The sequence below is a fragment of the Phascolarctos cinereus genome, unplaced genomic scaffold (assembly GCF_003287225.1).
Source record: "Phascolarctos cinereus isolate Bilbo 61053 unplaced genomic scaffold, phaCin_HiC Scaffold_726;HRSCAF=1367, whole genome shotgun sequence".
Classification (NCBI taxonomy): domain Eukaryota; kingdom Metazoa; phylum Chordata; class Mammalia; order Diprotodontia; family Phascolarctidae; genus Phascolarctos; species Phascolarctos cinereus.
The window spans coordinates 89,794,450-89,814,381 of record NW_027556098.1 but is presented as its reverse complement, the minus strand read 5'-3'; the positions used below and the strand labels follow the sequence as shown (position 1 = coordinate 89,814,381).

Genomic DNA, 19,932 nt, shown 5'->3' with positions numbered 1-19,932 from the left:
ATACAAAATATTTGGGAGTCTACTTGCCAAGACACACATTAAGAGCTATATGAACACAATTACAAAACATTCTTTATACAAATAAAGATAATTGAAGAAATATTAGTTGCTCATGGGTAGATGGGATAAAAATGACAACACTACCTAAATTAGTTTATTGATTCAGTTTCATGTTAATCAAATTGCCAAAGAATTACTTTAAAAAGCTAGGAAAAAATAACAAAATTCATCTATAGGAACAAAAAGTCAAGAATATCAAAAGAATCAAGGGAAAAAATAGGAAGGAAGGGGGCCTAGCAATAACAGGTCTTAGATTGTACTATGAATCTATAATCATCAAAAACAATTCGGTTCTGGGTAAGAAATTTGGAAGTTGATCAACGGAACAGATTAGGTTCACAATATATTCAAGCAAATGGCCATAGTAATCAAGTGTTTGATAAACCCAAAGATGCCAGATATTGGTCAAGAATTCACTATTTAACAAAAACTGTTGGGAAAACTGGAAAGTAGTCTGGCAAAAATTAGGCATAGACCAACATCTCATGCTGTATACCAAGGCAAGCTAAAAATGGGTATATGATTTAGAAATTAAAGATAGTATCATAAGAAAATTAGTGGAACAGGGAAGAAATTACCTGTCAGATCTATGGATAAGAGAAGAGTTCATGATTAATCAAAAGAAAGAAAGTTTCACAAGAGGTAAAATGGATAATTTTGAGAATTGACTTGATATGTAAAATTTAAAAGATTTTACGCAAATAAGTACCAAATACAGTTCAAATTGGAAGAAAATAGTAAGCTGGGGGGAAATATTTGTAGCAAATTTCTTTCACAAAGTTCACATTTCTCAACCATATAAAGAACAGGGCCAATTTTACAAGAATGAGAACCATTCCCCAACTGATAAATGGTAAAAAGATACAAATAGGCAGTTTTTGGAGGAAGAAATCAAAGCTATCAATCATCATATGAAAAATGCTCTAAATCATCAATAATTAAAGAAATGCAAATTAAAACAACTGAGATACCACCTCATAACCATCAGATTGGCTAAGATGACAGAAAAGAAAAATGACAAATGCTGGAAAGGGTGGGGAAAATAGGTGCACTAATGCACTGCTGGTTGGAGCTATGAACTAGTTCAACCATTCTGAAGAACAATTTGGAACTATGTCCAAAAGGCTATAAAACTGTGCATATCTTTTGACGCAGCAATACTGTTACTAGATCTATACCCCAAAGAGGCCAAAGGAAAAGGAAAAAGACTCAAATATACAAAAATATTTATAGCATCTTTTTGTGGTGGCAAAGAATTGGACATTGACAGAATGCCCTTCGGTTGAAGAATGGCTAAACAAAGTATGATATATAAATGTGATGGAATACTATTGTGCCACAAGAAATTGTAAAGGAGATAATTTCAGAAAACATGGAAAGACCTGTGTGAACTGAAGCGAGCAGAAGTGAATGAAGTGAGCAGAACCAGAACAATACACACAGTAACAGCAATAGTGTAAAGATAATTAGCTTCCAAAGACTTAGTAACTCTGATCAACACAATGACCCACCACAATTCCAAAGGATTCGTGATGAAACATGCTATTCACCTCCATATAGAGAACTGATGAATTGAGTACAGATTGAAGCATAATTTTTTCCGTCTTTTTCTTGTTTTTATTTATTTATTTAAAGAACATGACTAAGGCAGAAATTTGTTTCATGTGACTATACATATTAATAGTAGATTTTGTTTTTTCTTGCCTTCTCATTGAGTGGTGGGAGGGGAGAGAGAGAGAGAATTTGGAACTGAAAAAAACATTTTTTAAGTCTCTGTGCCAAGAAAAAAGTTGCCTGGGACTATGTATAAGAGAGTTAGTGATTTGACCATGGTCACATAGCTAGTATGTGTCAGAGGCAGGAACTGAACCCAAGTCTTCCTAACTCCAAGGACAGCCTTCTATCTACTTCACCACATCTTTTTTTTTTCTTTCTGCTTTATAAAATCACAATAACTGCTTTTTTAAAATTCTAGGGCACCTTATTTCTATCACTGAGCATCAAAGAAGGCAAATGACTTAAGAATAATCTTTAAAAAATACATAATTAGAAAGGTAAAACTTGGCAGTGCGGGTGGGGGGAAGGGGAAGAAAAAGAAGGGCAATAAAAGAATCTAATGAATTCCCGAAGCAAATCTAAGTCTGCAAATCCATTTGGAGGGATTTACCGTGTCACTATTCCTATCCAGGGATATTAGCATGGATATTCAAGAGTTAACTATCTTATCAACTGCAGGTGAGCAAAATAGAATCAATTTGATTTGAAAATGAATTAGACCATGGTGGTTCACTTGGTCCAAGGATAAATGCCATGGAAATTAAAGAAAATAGTTCTAATGTCATAAAACAGAACATGTCACTGATAGGGCAAAATGATTACTATCATCATTATTAATATTACTTTGCATTTAGATAGCCCCTTTCCTCTGAAAAATTCATTCTCATTCCATGCCATTGCTTATGGATTTCATTAGCCCTTGGAATTCCTGGGATACTTAGTCCTCATGTAGAAGAGATGTACAGAGTTAGGAAGGGAGTGAGCAATTAACTTTTAAGCTTACCTTAAGCTTTCTTTCTTCAAGTAACCTGCAGAAATAGACTAGCCTTTGAAATAACGCCCATTTTTAAAAGTCCTTTTGTGAGTGACACAGATTTTAAAGCCAGAAGCACAACTTATCAAGTATTGAATTTAGTATTTATAGAAAATAACACTGAGCAAAAAGTATCACATTATTATATATATATAGGGTATTGGCAAATATAATTACTTGTACAAAAACCTCTCTGCCTAAGACTATGGTGAAATTGGTTGGTATACTGCAAACACAGAAATAACAGCAAAATAAAACTGTTATCTTATCATATAATCCATGAATCCACAAGAGACTGCAGCAAACCTGACTCCCTGTGCCCTTTTGTCCCCAACCAGAGTTGCCCTGGGGGTGAGTTGGCAATCCAATATAAATTCTGTACTTGGTGCCTGGTTACTTGTGTCAGATGCACCATTACTCTGAGATGAATGGGTCAGTCTTCAGAAGACTGGCAATAAGAATGACTGCAAGTTATAGAGACTATAGCAACCAATAAAATAATAATAATAATTTACATTTATATACTACTTCAAGGTTTACGTAGTCCTTTTCTCACAAAAATCATGATGTTGTTAAAGAGCGTTTAAGTAGGAGTTAGGAAGATAAAATTTCAAATCCCACCTCATATACTTTGTAACTATGTGATTCTGGGCCACTCACTTAACCGCTCTCTGCCTCAGTTTCCTTATCTATAAAGTGGGTGTATTGAACTCCATGGCCTCTAAAGTCCCTTCTAGTTCTAAATCCATGATACTGTGATCCAAACCTGTGAGGTAAGTTTAAAAAATGTAATTTTAAAAATAATACAATAATAGCATCACAGAATTTTCGATCTGGAAGGGACCTTAGAGGTCAAAGGTCATGCACTCAAGTGTTTTCTAACATCAGGGCTACAGCATAATTTTATTTCTCCCTGTCTCTGAAGTCTTTGAGAGATCAATGGATCAGAGGTCCACAGTTGTGAATTTAAGTATTTTACCATTAGGCAGTAAAATTTTGATTGAGAAATTCTCATCTCATCCCAACCCTTCACTTCACTGATGAAGTAGCTTAAGTTAAAGGACCTATCCAGACATTTAGTGGCAAAACCAAGGCTAGACTCAAGTCTCTAGATTCCTGGTCCAGTGCCGTTTCCACTAAACCCCAGCCTTTACAAATCTGTGAAAGACACATAGATCAAAGTTTCCATATGACTTGGGGAAAACTAAAGTATTAGAGTCCATGTCTTTGAATTATAGGAATATGAATGAATTATTCATTTACAAAAGATCAGCCCAAAACAAACCACCTCCTCCTTGGAGGCCTCTATGAATCCACTAGCCTTGACAAGATTTCTCCCTCTTCCAAACTCTGACAGCACCAGAGACTACTAATCCAGCACTCATTATCTATCACCCTGAGTCATTGACGTGATTTGTTTGAGATCATACAATGAGTAAGGAAACAGAGCTAAATTTCCAACATAGTTCTTATTCCAAGTTTAATGGACCTATTATGTCACGCAGTAAGTGAGTAGTTCTTCATTGAGTACTTAGACTGGGAATGGGGTGGAAGTGAGGTGAAAGAACATCTATGCAAAATTAGGGAAGATGGTGAAGATCCTGGATGAGGGCACAAGTCCTTTGAAGACTGAAGGATTATGAAAATCAAATGCCTGCAAATATTCTTGAAATTTTTTCTGAATTTGGACAAACAAAATCTAATGCTTCATTTCTTCTATACTGGACAATAAGTTGCCACTGTCTTCCCAGCATGGTTCATAAATATATTTATTAATATTAAATAGCACCAGGGAAAATCAAGATTAACCCATTAGAATAAAAAGCATTAATTAAGCAAGTGTTTGAATGAAATTAACATCTTCCAATTTTGCCACCAAGTGACTAATATTTTTTTAAATCTGAGAGCAGTTATTATGATAATCTTAACTGTGATGAACTTTGTATGTTAATGTGGATGCAAATTATAATGGAGAAGACATTTCTTTTGTCACTTACCATTTGTTAATATCTACTTAATGCAAAGGCCTATCCCCTCCATATCATCCCATATATAATTGAGTGTTTTACTATGCAAACCTAGTCAGAATTTTCAAATAAGATTATTGTTTTGTTTTATTTTGTTTAAAAAGGTATAGGGAAAAGGATTCAGACTTACCAGGAAATCTGCTGTGGAGATTAGCATCACAGTTATAGCTATTGAACTGTGCCATCCCAGGAAGCACCTTAATTGTTAGCACGAACAGTAACCATGCTAGTTCCATTGCAAAGTCTAGAAAAAGGATCAGCTTGTTAGCACATGCCCACCATAGTTCCCCAATTGGTATCCAAACTATTAAGTTCCATTGAATTCAGTCCCAAACATCAGTCCCATAGGTCACGCTTCTATCTTCAAAGCTAAGTAGAGGGTCAAATGATGATCAGGATAATTCAAGAAAAGGTAAGGATTTGGCCTGAATTACTCAGATGATGACCTTAATCTTTATTTTCACTTTTCCAGGATGCCCTAGCTAGCTAGGCAGTAAAGATCTAAAGAAGGAATCACAGGCCAACTTAACAGTGAGATGAAGGTATATCATTTTTGCTATCAATATGATGGCAAAGGGGCTGAGCCAAGATGGCAGGGTAAAAGCAGTGACTTGCTTGAGCTTCTCCCCTAACCCCTACAAATGCCTGTAAAAAATAGCTCTAAACAAATTCTAAAGCAGCAGAACCTACAAAAAGACAGAGTGAAACAAATTTCCCGCCCAACACAGCCTGGATGGTTGATCAGAAGGATATATCACATCAGGCTGGGAGAGGAACGCAGTTTGGCATGGGTACGCAGGCAAAACAGGTCTCAGCAAACCTCGAGCAGGCCTCAGAGGACTGAATCACAGGCAGCTGTGGCAGTTTCCAGACTTCTCAACCCATGAAGGCCAAAGACAACTTAGAAGGTCATTAGGAAAAGTCTGTGTCTGCAGTGGTGAGAAAGAAGTGGGGGTCCCAGCTCCAGTCCCCTAGTGAGGCCCCAGGGTGGCAGCTGCCTCCTGAGCTTCTGGCCCACAGACTGAGGGGGAATCCAGTGGCTGATCAGAGAGGGATTGCAGGGATCTCTTAGCCAGTGCTGAGGCAGGAATCTCTTGCTTTGCCAGTGTTTGGATCTGGGTCACAGTTCTGGGCGGTGGTGCTGGGGTGAGGAGGAACACTGGCATGGTGGAGCTTGTAGTGGCTGTGGAGAGAAACCCCTCCTCCCAGTTACAGGAAAGAAAGGAATACTTGTGGTCACAGGCCAGGAAAGGAGTAGGCACCTAGCCCCTTATCATCCCACCTTGTGAGAACTGAAAATTTATAGGTACCTACAAGTATCTCTGAAAACACCTGTACAAACCCCTGAAGCTTGGGACAGTACATTCTCCACATTGGAAGCAGACTCTTACCTTAACAAAGAGTTTAAAAATCAAGTAATTGGCCAGGGTCATGAGCAAGCAGCACAAAAAGAGTCAGACTATATTATCTTATTTTGGTGACAAAGAAGATCAAAACATCCAACCAGAAGAAGACAATAAAGTCAAAGCTCCTATGTCTAAAGCCTCCAAGGAAAAAAAAAGTCCCAGGCCATGAAAGAACTCAGAAAGGATTTTGAGAAGCAAGTAAGAGAAGGAGAGGAAAAACTGAAAGTGAGGCAAGAAAATAATGAAAAACAAGTTAACAGCTTGCTAAAGAAGACAAAAAAATACTGAAGAAAATAACACCTTAAAAAATACCCTGACCCAAATGGAAAAAGAGGTCCAAAAAGCCAATGAGGAGAAAAATGCCCTAAAAAAAAAAATTGGCCAAATAGAGAAGGAAGTCCAAAAGTTTGCTGAAGAAAATGCTTCTTTAAAAATTAGAATGGAGCAATTAGAAGCTAATGACTTTTTGAGAAATCAAATTTCTCCATAAACAAATCTAAAAGAATGAAGAAACAGAAAACAATGTGAAATATCTCATTGGAAAAACAACTGACCTGGAAAATAGATCCAGGAGAGAGAATTTAAAATTTATTGGACTATCTGAAAGCCATGATCAAAAAAAGAGCCTAGACATCATCTTTCAAGAAATTATCAAGGAAAACTGCCCTGATATTCTAGAACCAGAGGGCAAAATAGAAATTGAAAGAATCCACCTCCTGAAAGAGATCCCCAAAGGAAAACTCCTAGGAATATTGTAGCCAAATTCCAGAGTCCCCAGGTCAAGGAGAAAATATTGCAAGGAGGGGCAGCTAGATGGTGTAGTGGATAGAGCACCAGCCCTGGATTCAGGAGGACCTGAGTTCAAATCCGGCCTCAGACACGTAACACTTACTAGCTGTGTGAACCTGGGCAAGTCACTTAACCCCATTGCCTAGGAAAAAAAAAAGAAAAGAAAAGAAAAGAAAATATTGCACGGAGCCAGAAAGAACCAATTCAAGTATTGTGGAAACACAATCAGGATAACACAAGATTTAGTAGCTTCTACATTAAGGGACCACAGGGCTTGGAATGTAATGTTCTGGAGAGCAAAGGAGATAGGATTACAACCAAGAATCACCTACCCAGCAAAACTCAGTATAATTCATCAAGGGGAAAAAAATGGATATTCAGTGAAATAGAGGACTTTCAAGCATTCTTGATGAAAAGACCAGAGCTGAATAGAAAATTTGACTTTCAGATATAATACTCAAGAGAAACATGAAGAGTTAAACGGAAAGAGAAATCATAAGAGACTTATTAAGGTTGAACTGTTTACATTTTGCATGGAAAGATGTATTAGTAACTCATGAGTCCTTTGTCAGTATCAGAGTAGTTACAGGGGGGGAAAATTGTATGTATGTAGATAGTTAGATAGTTAGATAGATAGATACGTAGAGGGCACAGGGTGAGTTGAAGATGAAGGGGTGATATCTGGAGAACAAAATTAAGGGGTGAGAGAGGATTATACTGGGAGAAGGAGAAAGGGAGAGGTAGAATGGAGTAAATGATCTCACATAAAACAGAAAAGAAAAGGCTCTTACAGTGGAGGGAAAACGGGAGAAGGTGAGAGGGAATGAGTGAATCTTATTCTCATCAGATTTGGCTTAAGAAGAGAAAAACCTACACACTTAATTGAGTATGGAAATCTATCTTACCCTACGGGAAAATAGGGAGGGAAGAGGACAAGAGAGAAGGAGGATGATAGAAGGGAGGGTAGATTGGGGGAGGGGGTAATCAGAAGCAAATACTTCTAAGGAGGGACAGGGTCAAAAGAGAGAATAGAATAAATGGGGGGCAGGATAGGATTAAGGGAAATTTACTTACTTTTCACAACATGACTACTATGGAAGTGTTATGCATAACTACACACATATAACCTGTATGGAGCTGCTTGCTTTCTCAATGAGGGTGGGTGGGGAGGGAGGAAGGGAGAAAATTTGAAACCCAAAGTTTTAAAAACAAAAGTTTAAAAAAAGTTGTTTTCACATGCAACTGGGAAATAAGAAAGACAGGAAATGGGGATATAGAAATCTATCCTGCCCTACAGGAAAATTGACTGGGAAGGGGATAAGAGAAGGGGGAGAGAGAGAAAGAAGGGAGGGCAGATTAGGAGAATGGGTACTCAGAATGCATGCCACCTTGGGGTGGGAGAAGGGACGAGATGGGGAGAAAATTTGGAACTCAAAATCTTGTGGAAGTGAATGTTGAAAACTAAAAATAAATAAATTAGTTTTTTAAAAAGATTAAAAAAATATGATGTCAAGGAGTGTAATTAGCTAGCAGTTTAAGGCAACATAGATGACAGAGTACCTAACCATCTAAATCTTCACCTCAGATTTACCTCTATGAATTAAATCACAAAGAGATTTAAACACTTCATTATTTTAATTGTGGAGAGGTTTTAGTTCTGCTATTGCCATACAGACAATAGAAACAGGAATTTTTCTTAGCAGAGGTTTTTTAGGTGATTAATATTTCTAGCCCCATATCAACCTCTTTTGTTTGATTACCATTTTTCAATAAACAATGTTGGGAGTGGGGGAAAGTGGGGAAAAGGGGGAAGTGGTTGAGAATAGGACAAAAGCCAGAAAAGACTGTGTGGAAAATCATTCTTTTTTCTCTACCATCTGTTTCTTGGTGAATATGAAGAACTAATGCAGTTTTAAGAACAATGAAGGTTGAATGGAAAGTAATTAGAGATTAAAGCATAAACTAACACATATCTGTGCTGTAGAGTGAACAAACACAATAATTACAGAAGCAGTTTAATCTTTTAGCACTATAGTGATGGTAGTTATTGGTAACATTTTTGGATACCCTTTAATTTATTATTATTTCTGAATACTAATGCAAACCCTCTTAATGCAGATTCTGAAAGTTCCTCTCTTACTCCCAGAGAATAGCTTGTGTACTGAGAAAGTGATAGTTTGTAATACTTACCTCTAAATATTTTCTATTCCAAATGAAACTCCATCTGCTGCCTTTGCATGGGTAGTCCCTCAGGTCAGCCAGCCAATAAACATTTATTAAGCACTTACTATGTACCAGGCACTGTGCTAAGCATCAGGGATACAAAAAATGGTAAAAGGCACTGCTGTGGAGGACCTCACAACCTGATGGAGGAAGACAATATGGAAACAACCATGCACAAACAAGCTATCTCCAGGATAAAGTGGAAATAATCAACAGAGGGAAGGTATTAGAATTAAAAGGGATCAGGGGGGCAGCTAGGTGGCTCGGTGGATAGAGCACCAGCCCTGAAGTCAGGAGGACCTGAGTTCAAATCCAGCCTCAGACCAAACACTTGACACTTACTAGTTGTGTGACCCTGGGCAAGTCACTTAACCCCAATTGCCTAAAAGCAAAAATAAAAAAAGGGGGGGATCAGGAAATACTTCCTGTAGACAGTAGAATTTTAGCTAGGATGTGAAGCCAGGAGGCAGAAATGAGTTATGGGTAGAGTTACAGGCACTGGGGACAGCCAGTGAAAATGCCAGGAGTCAGCAGATAAAGTGTCTTGTGTGAGAAACAGCCAGGAGACCAGTGGCCCTGGATCAAAGAGTACATGGAAGGGCACAAGAGGAAAGAAGACTGCAAAAGAGGGGGGCAGCTTATGAAGGGCTTTAAATGTCAGAGGATTTTCTATTTGATCCTGGCGTGATAGGAAGCTACTAGAGTTTATTGAATGGGGAGAGGAACTTACATTGTCATATCAGAGCTTTAGGAAAATCACTTTGGTGATCGAGTAGAGGAGAGACTTTTGGCAGGCAGACTCACCAGCTGGCTTTTGCAGTATTCCAGGCATAAAGCTATAAGCACCTCAACCAGGGTGTTGATGGTGTCAGAGTAGAGGAGGCAGTATATATAAGAGATGTTACAAAGGCAAAGTCAATGGGCCTTAACAACAGCTTGGATGTGGGAGGTGAGAGAGAGTGAGGATGAAAATTAGTTTTGTTTTGGACACGTTTAATTTAAGATGCCTACAGGTCAACAGTTCAAAATGTCTAATAGGCAGTTGGAGATTCTAGACTATAGCTCTGCAAAGAGGCTAGGGCAGGAGAGGTAGATTTGAGAATCATCAGTACAGAGATGTCTGACTTGCATTTCCTCCCCTCTTTTATGCCGTTAGAAAGATTCTTCAGGTACCTTAAAAACATAGCTCTGGCACTACCACATTCACAAATGATTCCCTCAGTTGCTAGTTCATTCTCCATCTTGAAATTAATAATAATAATAGTAAGAATCACTAAGATATAGCAACTACTATGTACGAGGCACTATGCTAAGCATTTAACAGCATTGTTTTCATTTTATTCTCACAAAATTGGAAGTTAGATACTATTTTTATCCCTATTTTATAGATGAGGAAACTGGAGCAAACAGAGGTTAAGTGACTTGCCCAAGGCTACATGGCTAGAAAGTGTCTGACGCTGGATTTGAACTCAAGTCCTTTATTTCAGGCCCAGTGTTCTCTCCACTGGACCAGCTAGCTGCTCACTTTATATTATTTTATAATACCTAAGTTTTTACTTATTTGTTTACATTTTATATCCTCCCAGTAGAATGTAAGCTCCCTGAGGGCTAGACTTTTTCATTTTTGTCTTTGTATTCCCAGGGCCTTGTCCATAGTTGGCACTTAATTGCTTGTTGAATTAAATTGAAATTAAATCTGTTCTGGCTATGCCTACACAGCAAACAAATAAAGTAGAAGTTGAAAACAGCTACATCAGATAATCCAGACTTCAAAGTATTTTCTTTTGTTTTGTTTTATTTTTCAGCTTGAATTATTGCTAAGAATTTAGGCGTTATAGCTATCCTGAAAAAGACTTCAATGTTTAGTCGACCAATCAAGTACTTAGCATTAGGAAGGAAATAAAAATTGCATTTGAATCAACATGACAGAATACAGAGTTTATGGAGGGGAAAGTCACTTTCAAGAGGATGTGGGAAAAGAGAGTATGAGTTTACTTTCATAAATAGATGAAAAAGAATATTAATTCAACCACTGGTTCCTTTCAAAGCTTCTATAATCCTCCCTCCAGTAATAACTGGGTCAATAGTTATATATCAATTTATCTGTGTTCCATTAAGGCCAAATGCCAGCCACATTGGACCTCATTCATGGAGATCTTCTGGTCAACACCTCAAATCCCAAACAGGTCTTAGGGCCATTTAACTACCTTAAATAATGCCAGAAAAATTGCAGAGAACTCTCCTTAATGCACAATGGCCTCTGGAGGACCTTTAATACAAGCACTGGTCCCAGAAAGTTGGAGGACCCCTAGAAAGATAGCTTGTCTCTGGGTACTAATACGAGTCATGACTTCCCTTGTCCCCAGCACCCTCCCAACAGAGGTGATATTTAAATTTAGGAAACTATGCACGAGACTGGGAGTCACATGAATCATAAAAAATTGAATACCTTCATTGCTTCAGATTATATCACAAATGGGTTTGGGAGGGGTGTTTTATAATTCATTACATAAGCATGGGATCTCATCAAAGAATTATCCTTTGTTTGGAAGGAAATGACTGGTATGTGGTGTGAGGTGGATGAGGATACAACTCCAACTACATAGTATTGAAACCCTACTCAGAAGCCAATTAGTATTAGGGGTATGTTGGAAGGTAAATATCAAAGTTTTGTGATTCAGGTCAGAGTTACTAGGAATGTACACCCACCTTGTAATTCCAGGAGACTCTAGTGAAAAGAAATTATAGATATTATTATCTCCATGTCACAAATGAGGAATCTGAGGTTGAATCACTTCACAGCTTAAGTGACTCACCTATGATCATAAAAGTATCCCAACCAGTATTTGAACGCTCGTCCAGAAGTCTTTCCATTATATCACACTAATGTCGAAAATATACTGTTATGAGCATGCAGCTCATGTATACTATCCATTTCTGTGCCATGGACAATTAAATTCATTTATTATTTTTTATTTAAATAGTATTTTCCCCAAATACATATTAAGAAAATTTTTAGCATTCATTTTTACAAGATTCTGAGTTCCAAATTTTTTTCCCTCCTTCTTCCCTCCCTTCCCCTCTTCTGAAAATGGTAAGCAGTTTGATATAGTTTACACATGCACTATCATGTAAAACATATTTCCATATTTGTTACAGTTGTGGAAGAAGAAACAGATCAAAAGAAAATAAAACCATGATAAAGAATAAAGGAAGTGAAAAAAAATGCTTCATTCTGCATTCTGAGTCCACCAGTTCTTTATCTGGATATGGAAGGCATTTTCCTTCATACACATGTACTTGTCTTGGATTACTGTGTTGCTGAGAAGAGCTGAGTAATTCATAGCTGATCATCACATGATGTTGCTGATACTGTGTACAGTGTTTTCCTGGTTCTGCTCATTTCACTTTGCATCAGTTTGTACAAGTCTTTGCAGGTTTTTTTCTTTTCTGAAATCTGCCTGTTCATAATTTCTTATTGCACAATAGTATTCCATTACATTTACGTACCACAGCTTGTTCAGTCATTTCCCAGTTCATGGGCATCCCCTCAGTTTCCAACATTTTGCCACCATGAAAAGGGCTGCTATAAATATTTTTGGACATGTAGGCCCTTTCCCCTTTTTTATGATCTCTTTGGGATACAAACCTATCAGTAGTATTGCTGGATCAAAGGTATGCACAGTTTTATAGCCCTTGGCAGCATAGCTCCAAATTGTTCTCCAGAATGGTTGTATCAGTTCACACCTCCACCTACAATGCATTAGTGTCCCAATTTTCCCACATTCTCTCCAATATTCATAATTTTCCTTTTTCATTATATTAGTCAATCTGATTAGCATGAAATGGTATTTTGGTTGTTTTAGTTTGCATTTTTCTAACAAGTGATTTAGAGCATTTCTTCATATCCCTATAGATAGCTTTGATTTCTTTATCTGAAAACTGCCTGTTCATATCCTTTGACCATTTATCAACTGAGGAATGGCTTGTATTCTCATAAATTTGACTCAGTTCTCTATATATTTGAGAAGTGAGGCCTTTATCAGAGATACTCACTATAAATATTATTTCTTGCTTTCTGATTTCCTTCTAATTTTGGTTGCGTTGGTTTTTTTTGTACAAGAGCTTTTCCATTTAATATGATCAAAATTATATATGCTATATTTTGTAATACTCTCTATTTCTTATTTGGTCATGAATTCTTCCCCTCCCCATAGATCTGACAAGTAGGCTATTTCTTGCTCTTCAAATTTGATTGCTTCATTGTCTGTGGTACCTTTTAGCAAGATGTAGTTTCCTTCCTATCTCATTTCATTACCTATTTTTTGCTTTTACTTTGTCTAATATCAGGACTGCTACCCCTGCTTTTTTACTTCAACTGAAGCATAATAGATTCTGCTCCAGCCCCTTATCTTTACTTTGTGTGTGTTCTCTCCACTTCAAGTGTGTTTCTTGTAAGCAACAAATTGTAGGATTCTGGTTTTTATCTACTCTGGTATCCACTTCTGTTTTGTGGGAGAGTTCATTCCATTCATATTCACAGTTATGATTATGATATGAGTATTTCCCCCAATCCTATTCTTCTTCCAGTTTGTCCTCTCTCTCCTTTTACCCTTTCCTACCTCACCAGTGTTTTGCTTCCGTCTACCACCTTCACTGATTTGCCTCCCTTCTGTCAATCCCCACCTCACACCCCGCTTCAGTTAACCTCCCATCCTCCTACTTCCCTGTCAGGTAAGATAGATTTCTATAATTGATTGATCGTGCATATTATTTCCTCTTTGAGCCAATACTGATGAAAGTAAGGTTCAAGCAATGGCCACTGTCCATGCTCCCATCTTACCCTCCACCTTAGAAGATCTTTCTCGCCTCTTCATTTGCCCCATTCAACTCTCCTTTCCTTATGCACCCTTTGTACTTCTCTTTCTCATCCCTTAAGTTTTTTATGCCATTCCCTTAAATTCACCTTACACTCATATTGTCTATGTATATTCCTTCTATCTGTACTGTTAGTGATACAATTTTTAAGAATTCCAAGTATCATCTTCCTGTGTAGGGATTTAAACAGTTTAGCTCTATTGAATCCATTGTGTTTTCTTTCCACATTTTACCTGTTGATGTTTTCTTGGGTCTTGATACTGGAGGTCAATTTTTTGGCTTATTTCTAGTCTTCTCCTTATGAAAGCTTGAAATCCTTCTATTTCATTGAATGACTATTTTCCCCTAGACATATTACACTTAATTTTTCCAGGTAAGTGATTCTTGAATGCAGTTCTAGCTCCTTTGCCCTACGGAATATCATGTCCCATGTCACAGCTGCTAGGTCCTGCTTGTTCCTTATTGTGACTCCCCAGTATTTAAATTGTTTCTTTCTGGCCACTTGTATTATTTTTTTCCCTTGACCTTATAGTTCTGAAATTTGATTATAATGTTCCTTAGAGTTTTTATTTGGGGATCTCTTTCCTAAGGTGATCAGTGAATTCTTTCAATGCCTATTTTGCCCTCTGGTTCCAGGAAATCAGGATAGTTTTTCTTGATAATTTCTTGAAAGATGGTTGTCCAGGTCATCCTTTTGAGTATGGCTTTCAGGTAGTGCAATGATTCTGTTTGTTTGTTTGTTTGTTTTTGTTTTTAGGCAATTGGGGTTAAGTGACTTGCCCAGGGTCACACAGCTAGTAAGTGTGAAGTGTTTGGTCTGAGGCCAGATTTGAACTCAGGTCCTCCTGACTTCAGGGCCGGTGCTCTATCCACTGTGCCACCTAGCTTCCCCTGGTAGTGCAATGATTCTGATACTGTCTCTCCTGGATCTATTTTCCAGGTCAGTTGTTTTTCCCCTGAGGTATTTTATATTTCTTTCCATTTTTTTCATTCTTTTGGATTTGTTTGATTGATTCATGATGTCTCATAGAGTCATTAGCTTCCACTTGCCCAATTCTAACTTTTAAGGTAGTGTTTTCCTCAATTAGCTTTTGTACTTTCTTTTCCATTTGGCCAATTATACTCTTCAGGAGTTTTCTTCATTTGATTTTTGTATCTCCTTTTCCATTTGGCCAATTCTACTTTTTAAGCAGAGTTCCAGACCGTTGACTATTTTTTCACAATTCTCTTGCATCACTCTCATTTCTTTTCCCAATTGTTCTTCTGTCTCTCTTATATGATTTTTAAGCTCCTTTTTGAGCTCTTCCATGAGATCTTTTTGGGCTTGAGATCACTTTCTGCTTTTCTTTGGAGTTTTGCCCATAGGTGTTTTGACATTCTTGTCCTCTTCTGAGTTTGTGAATTGGTCTTCCCTGTCATCATAATAATTTTTTATGGTCAGATTCTTTATTTGTTGCTTTCTGCTCATCTTTTTTTTGGGGGGGAGGGGACTAGGGGGCTCCTTTTCCTTTCTTTTAAATTTGAGCTCTGCTTCCAGGGTGGCATGAGCACTATCTCTGGCTTCTTGTGCTAGTGGCTGCAGGCCCTGGCTATTTACCTGGTATGGCATTGATGTTGCCCTGAGGCCAATGGGGGACCCGTGTGTCTGGTGCTATGCTGAGGGCACAGGATAAGGTTTGGCTGGTGCTGCTGGAGTGACAGGGGTCTAGCTTACCTGGTGCTGAGTTGGGGTCCAAGTAGTGGTGTCTGGAGTGTGCTGAAGCCTGGTGGGGCATTTCTGAATTTCCCTGTGGCTACATTGAAGCATGTGGCAGTCAGGACTCTAGAGGCTGGCTGTCTGTTTGCCCAAGCTATGATGAAGCATGGCAGGGTGGTTGCTGCCTGGCAGATGCTTGTTTGCTTAGGCTCTGGTAGGGTAGGTATCTCCCTATTTGCTGAAGCACACAGAGGTCCAGCCCACTGGAGGATGCCTGCCTGCCAGAGCAACACTGAAGCACGTGATGGTTCTTGGAAGTGGAGTCTTCCAGTTCCCCTGACTGCACTAAGGCACACAGGGCCCTGGTGCTGCTGTTTGCCTGCTCCACCACACTGGGGATCACAATCTCCCTCTGAGGTGGAGCTTGCTGCTAGCTTGCTGGGATGCTTCCCATATTGGATTGTACTCTCCTTTCACTTGAGTGAGACAGATCTTTCTTGCTGATCATGCAAGTTTCTTATGCTAAAAGATTGTTTCACTCCATCTTTTTGCTGGTTCTGCTGTTTTGGGGTTCTATTTTATGGTTGTTTGGAGGTAAGTATAGGAGAGTTGCAGCAGTTTACTGCTTAATCCACCATCTTGGCTCCCAGACATCCATTTATTATTTTTATGATAACAATAATGACTCCTACCTTGTACAATGTGGAAATGGGACAAAGTATGAAATTTTTTTTAAAAACATACCTGTAACCCAAGTGGTCCTGGCCATTCCCACAATTGGTACTTAAGAGTATAAGGAAAGAAACCCCTAAGTTGTTGGCTGTCAAATATGCCAGCTTTAGTCATGGGAATGCTTTTTTAAAATAATTATGACAAATCCCAAATCGATTCATATCCTGAATATTAAAGGCCACATGATTTTAAATAATGAGAAGACAACCAGATCAGATACCTCTCACAGTTATAGATAGGAGGAGGTTCTTAACCAAATGGGAGATAGAGGTGATCACAAAAGATAAATTAGATCATTTCTATTACATGAAATTGAAAAGTTTCTACACGAAAAATATCAGTGCAACTTGAGCAACATGAGAAGCTGCCAACTGGGATTTTCTTTCTGCATCAAATATCTCTGATTAGGTTTTGATATCCAAGGTATATAGGGCAATAATGCAAATAGATAAAGCCAAGAAGTGTTATCTAATGGATAAGTGATTAAAGGATATAAAACAAAAGTTCCCAAGGGAAGAATTGCATATTATCAAAAACTATACAAAAGTTTGGTCCAATCACTAATAACAAGAGAAATGCAAGTCAAAATAAGTCTGACAAATGATATCACATCTAGCAAATTAGCAAAGATAAACGAAGATGGGAATAGTCAGTGTTGGAAGAGCTATTGAGAGACACTGATAACAGAGCTGTGAATTGCTCTAACAATTTTAGAAAGCAATTTGGAGTTATGCTACGAAAATGGCTAAAATATACATATGCTTCCACCCACAGATCTTTCTGCTAGGAATATACATTAAGCAAGTCAAAAACAGAAAGATGCCATATATACTTCAATATTTATAGTAGTACTTTTTGTTGTAGCAAAGAACTAGAAACAGAGTAGGCATGTGAATGAAATAGGATATTATTGCATCATTAAAAATGATGCATATGAAGAGCTCAGAGAAACTTGGGAAGATATAATGAACTGATACAGAATGATCTAAGCCAAGCAAGAAAAATAATAATCATAATGATTAACTACATGAATGAAAATAGAATAACCTTCCCCCCAAAATTCAGTGCTATATAATTATAATGATCAAGCTTATTCTTCAAGAGGAAATGAAAAAATGCATGTCTCCCCCTCCCCCATTATCACTGAAGAAATGGGAGAGTATGGAATATTTTATGTGCTTTCACCCTCAATTGATGCATTTGTTCTGCTGAATTGTTTTCTTTCTTTCCCTCCCTATTTTCTCCATTTTTTGCTACAAACAAAGGGGTGTGCTGGTAGATGTTTAACAACTAGTCTTCCAAAAAAAAATTGCATGTATGACACTATTAAGTTTAATCTGCATTATTAACCTTTTCTCCATCACTACCTTAAGTCTGAAAAACCAACAAAACAATAAATCAAGCCCTGATTTGTAGTATTTGCTAATTTCTGATGAATAATGCTCACACTGAAAATTTAATAATTGGCTCTTGAGTCCATTCTAACTGGCTCAGCATGTTCTTTGACAAAGCTTGACTCACTGGGTAGGATGGGAGGAAGGGGCAGTGCAGTGGATATATTCAGAAATGAAACTCTGAAAAATATTTTAAAAATTTTAAATAAAAAAAACTGTGTCAAAGTTGATAAAACAAAAATAGTCAATGTTAGAAAGGCAGTGGAAATATAGGCATACTAATACAATGTTCATGTAACTCAAAAATGGATCAATAATTCTGAAAAACCATTTGGAACTATGTGAAAAAAAAAACTTGTTAAACTGTTCATAACCTCTAATCTGCTAAGCCCTAAACTGGGCCTGTTCCCCAAGGAATGTCAACGTAAAGAAGGTCCTTTTTTAGGGTAGCAAAAATAATAACACCAACAATTTGGAAACCAAGTAGGTGCCCATTAGTTGGGGATTAAACATACAAGTTGTGCTATAACAATATAATGGAATGGTATTATGCTTTGAGAAATGAGAAATATGAATCATTCAGAGACATGTGGGAAGACTTACATGAACTCATGAAAAGTGAAGCAAGAAGAATCAGGAGAAACAATATACATAATGACTACAATATCATAACATCAAAACAATACTGAAAGTCAAACTCTGATTAATTGGAATGACCAATCTTGGTCTGGAAAACAGATGATGACATAATTCTCAGTATGTATGTGAAGGACCACTGATGTAGAATGTGGCACACATTGTCAGATATGGTCATTATGTTGGCCGACTTTGCTAAACCATAAAATGAAGCATTCATTTGAGGAAAGGACATATTTGCAAAATAACCGGTACAAAAACAAAAGGAAGCAATAAAATTTTCAAAATACATTTCTTCTCTTTTAAATGTCAAGTTTCTAGTTCATTTGTGCAAAACAGGATGTGAATTACGGTATAATACCTTTATTTTGCTTCTAAGAAAAATGTTCTTTCTTTTAACCTTGCATTGGAAAATAAAATTCTGTCAGGTTTCTTCCACAAACACTGCTCTCAAATTTTTAATGGAAAAATCATCTGGAATTTAATCAATTAATATCTACACACATGAAATTGAGGCAACTATGAAAATAGTTTAGGTTCCATAATATATTTGCCAGAATGATCCAGCTAATTGAGATTTTTAAATGGCTTGAAATACTTAGATAATTGTCACACTTTCATACCTCACTTATAATGTATATATAGACACAGTTATTACAGCTTAAAACTGTACTAAGATTTTTGGAACTCCCTGATTGTATTGTTTCCTCAAACTCAGTAAGTCCCAGCTGTGGCATCTCAAACAGTAATAGGCAGAAGAGATTCAGAGTTGGAAGTCCTTGGAAATCAAATCAGTAAGCAGCCCCAAGATGGGCAGCTAGGTGGCACAGTGGATAGAGTGCTGGGCCTCAAGTCAGGAAGACTCCTCTTCCTGAGTTCAAATCTCAGACAGTTATTAGCTGTGTGACCCTGGGCAATCACTTAAACCTGTTTGCCTCAGTTTCTTCATTTGAAAAATGAACTGGAGAAGGAAATGGCAAACCACTCCAGTATCTTTGCCAATAAAACTCCAAATGGGGTCACAAAGAGTAGAACATAACTGAAGAACAACAACAAAGCAGCTCCAGACCCTGCTGCTTAGAGTCTCCTGGAAAAAGTATGGTGTACAACCCTGGCTTGCCCTCGGAGAGTAGGAAAAGTCAGCTAGCTCCCTAATGACATTGGTTTTTTAAAAACTGAAGACATTATTATTTTATGATGCAGCATGGTTTCTGATAAGCTGTCCAGACTGAATCTCAGACTGTTATTTATGTGTCCAATTTGGACATTAGGTACAATATACATGCTATATGGGGAGGGAGGGAGAGAAAATACACTTCATGAAAAACAGCTGTTATTCTAGAGAGAGATATTCTTTAATATAGCAAGTGTCCTTGTATCCTGCAACAAAGAATAAAACACACAATGAACTTTCAGAATCATTTCTCAGACGGAGAAGGAAATACATTCAGCCGTCAAGACAGCCTACTAAGTTTTATGACTCTAAAGATGCTGACGTACA

General features: G+C 37.6%; 1 protein-coding gene across 1 annotated transcript in view; it reads right to left on the bottom strand.

Annotated features, from left to right (window-relative positions):
• The window catches only part of ZPLD1 (zona pellucida like domain containing 1), a 62,535-nt gene extending 57,534 nt beyond the window's left edge, over positions 1-5,001 (bottom strand). Inside the window, exon 1 of the mRNA XM_020999950.2 lies at positions 4,808-5,001. Coding sequence (XP_020855609.1) covers positions 4,808-4,913 — 106 coding nt within the window. The 5' untranslated portion in view covers positions 4,914-5,001. The remainder of the gene's footprint in view (positions 1-4,807) is intronic.
• Between the last annotated feature and the right edge of the window lie 14,931 nt (positions 5,002-19,932).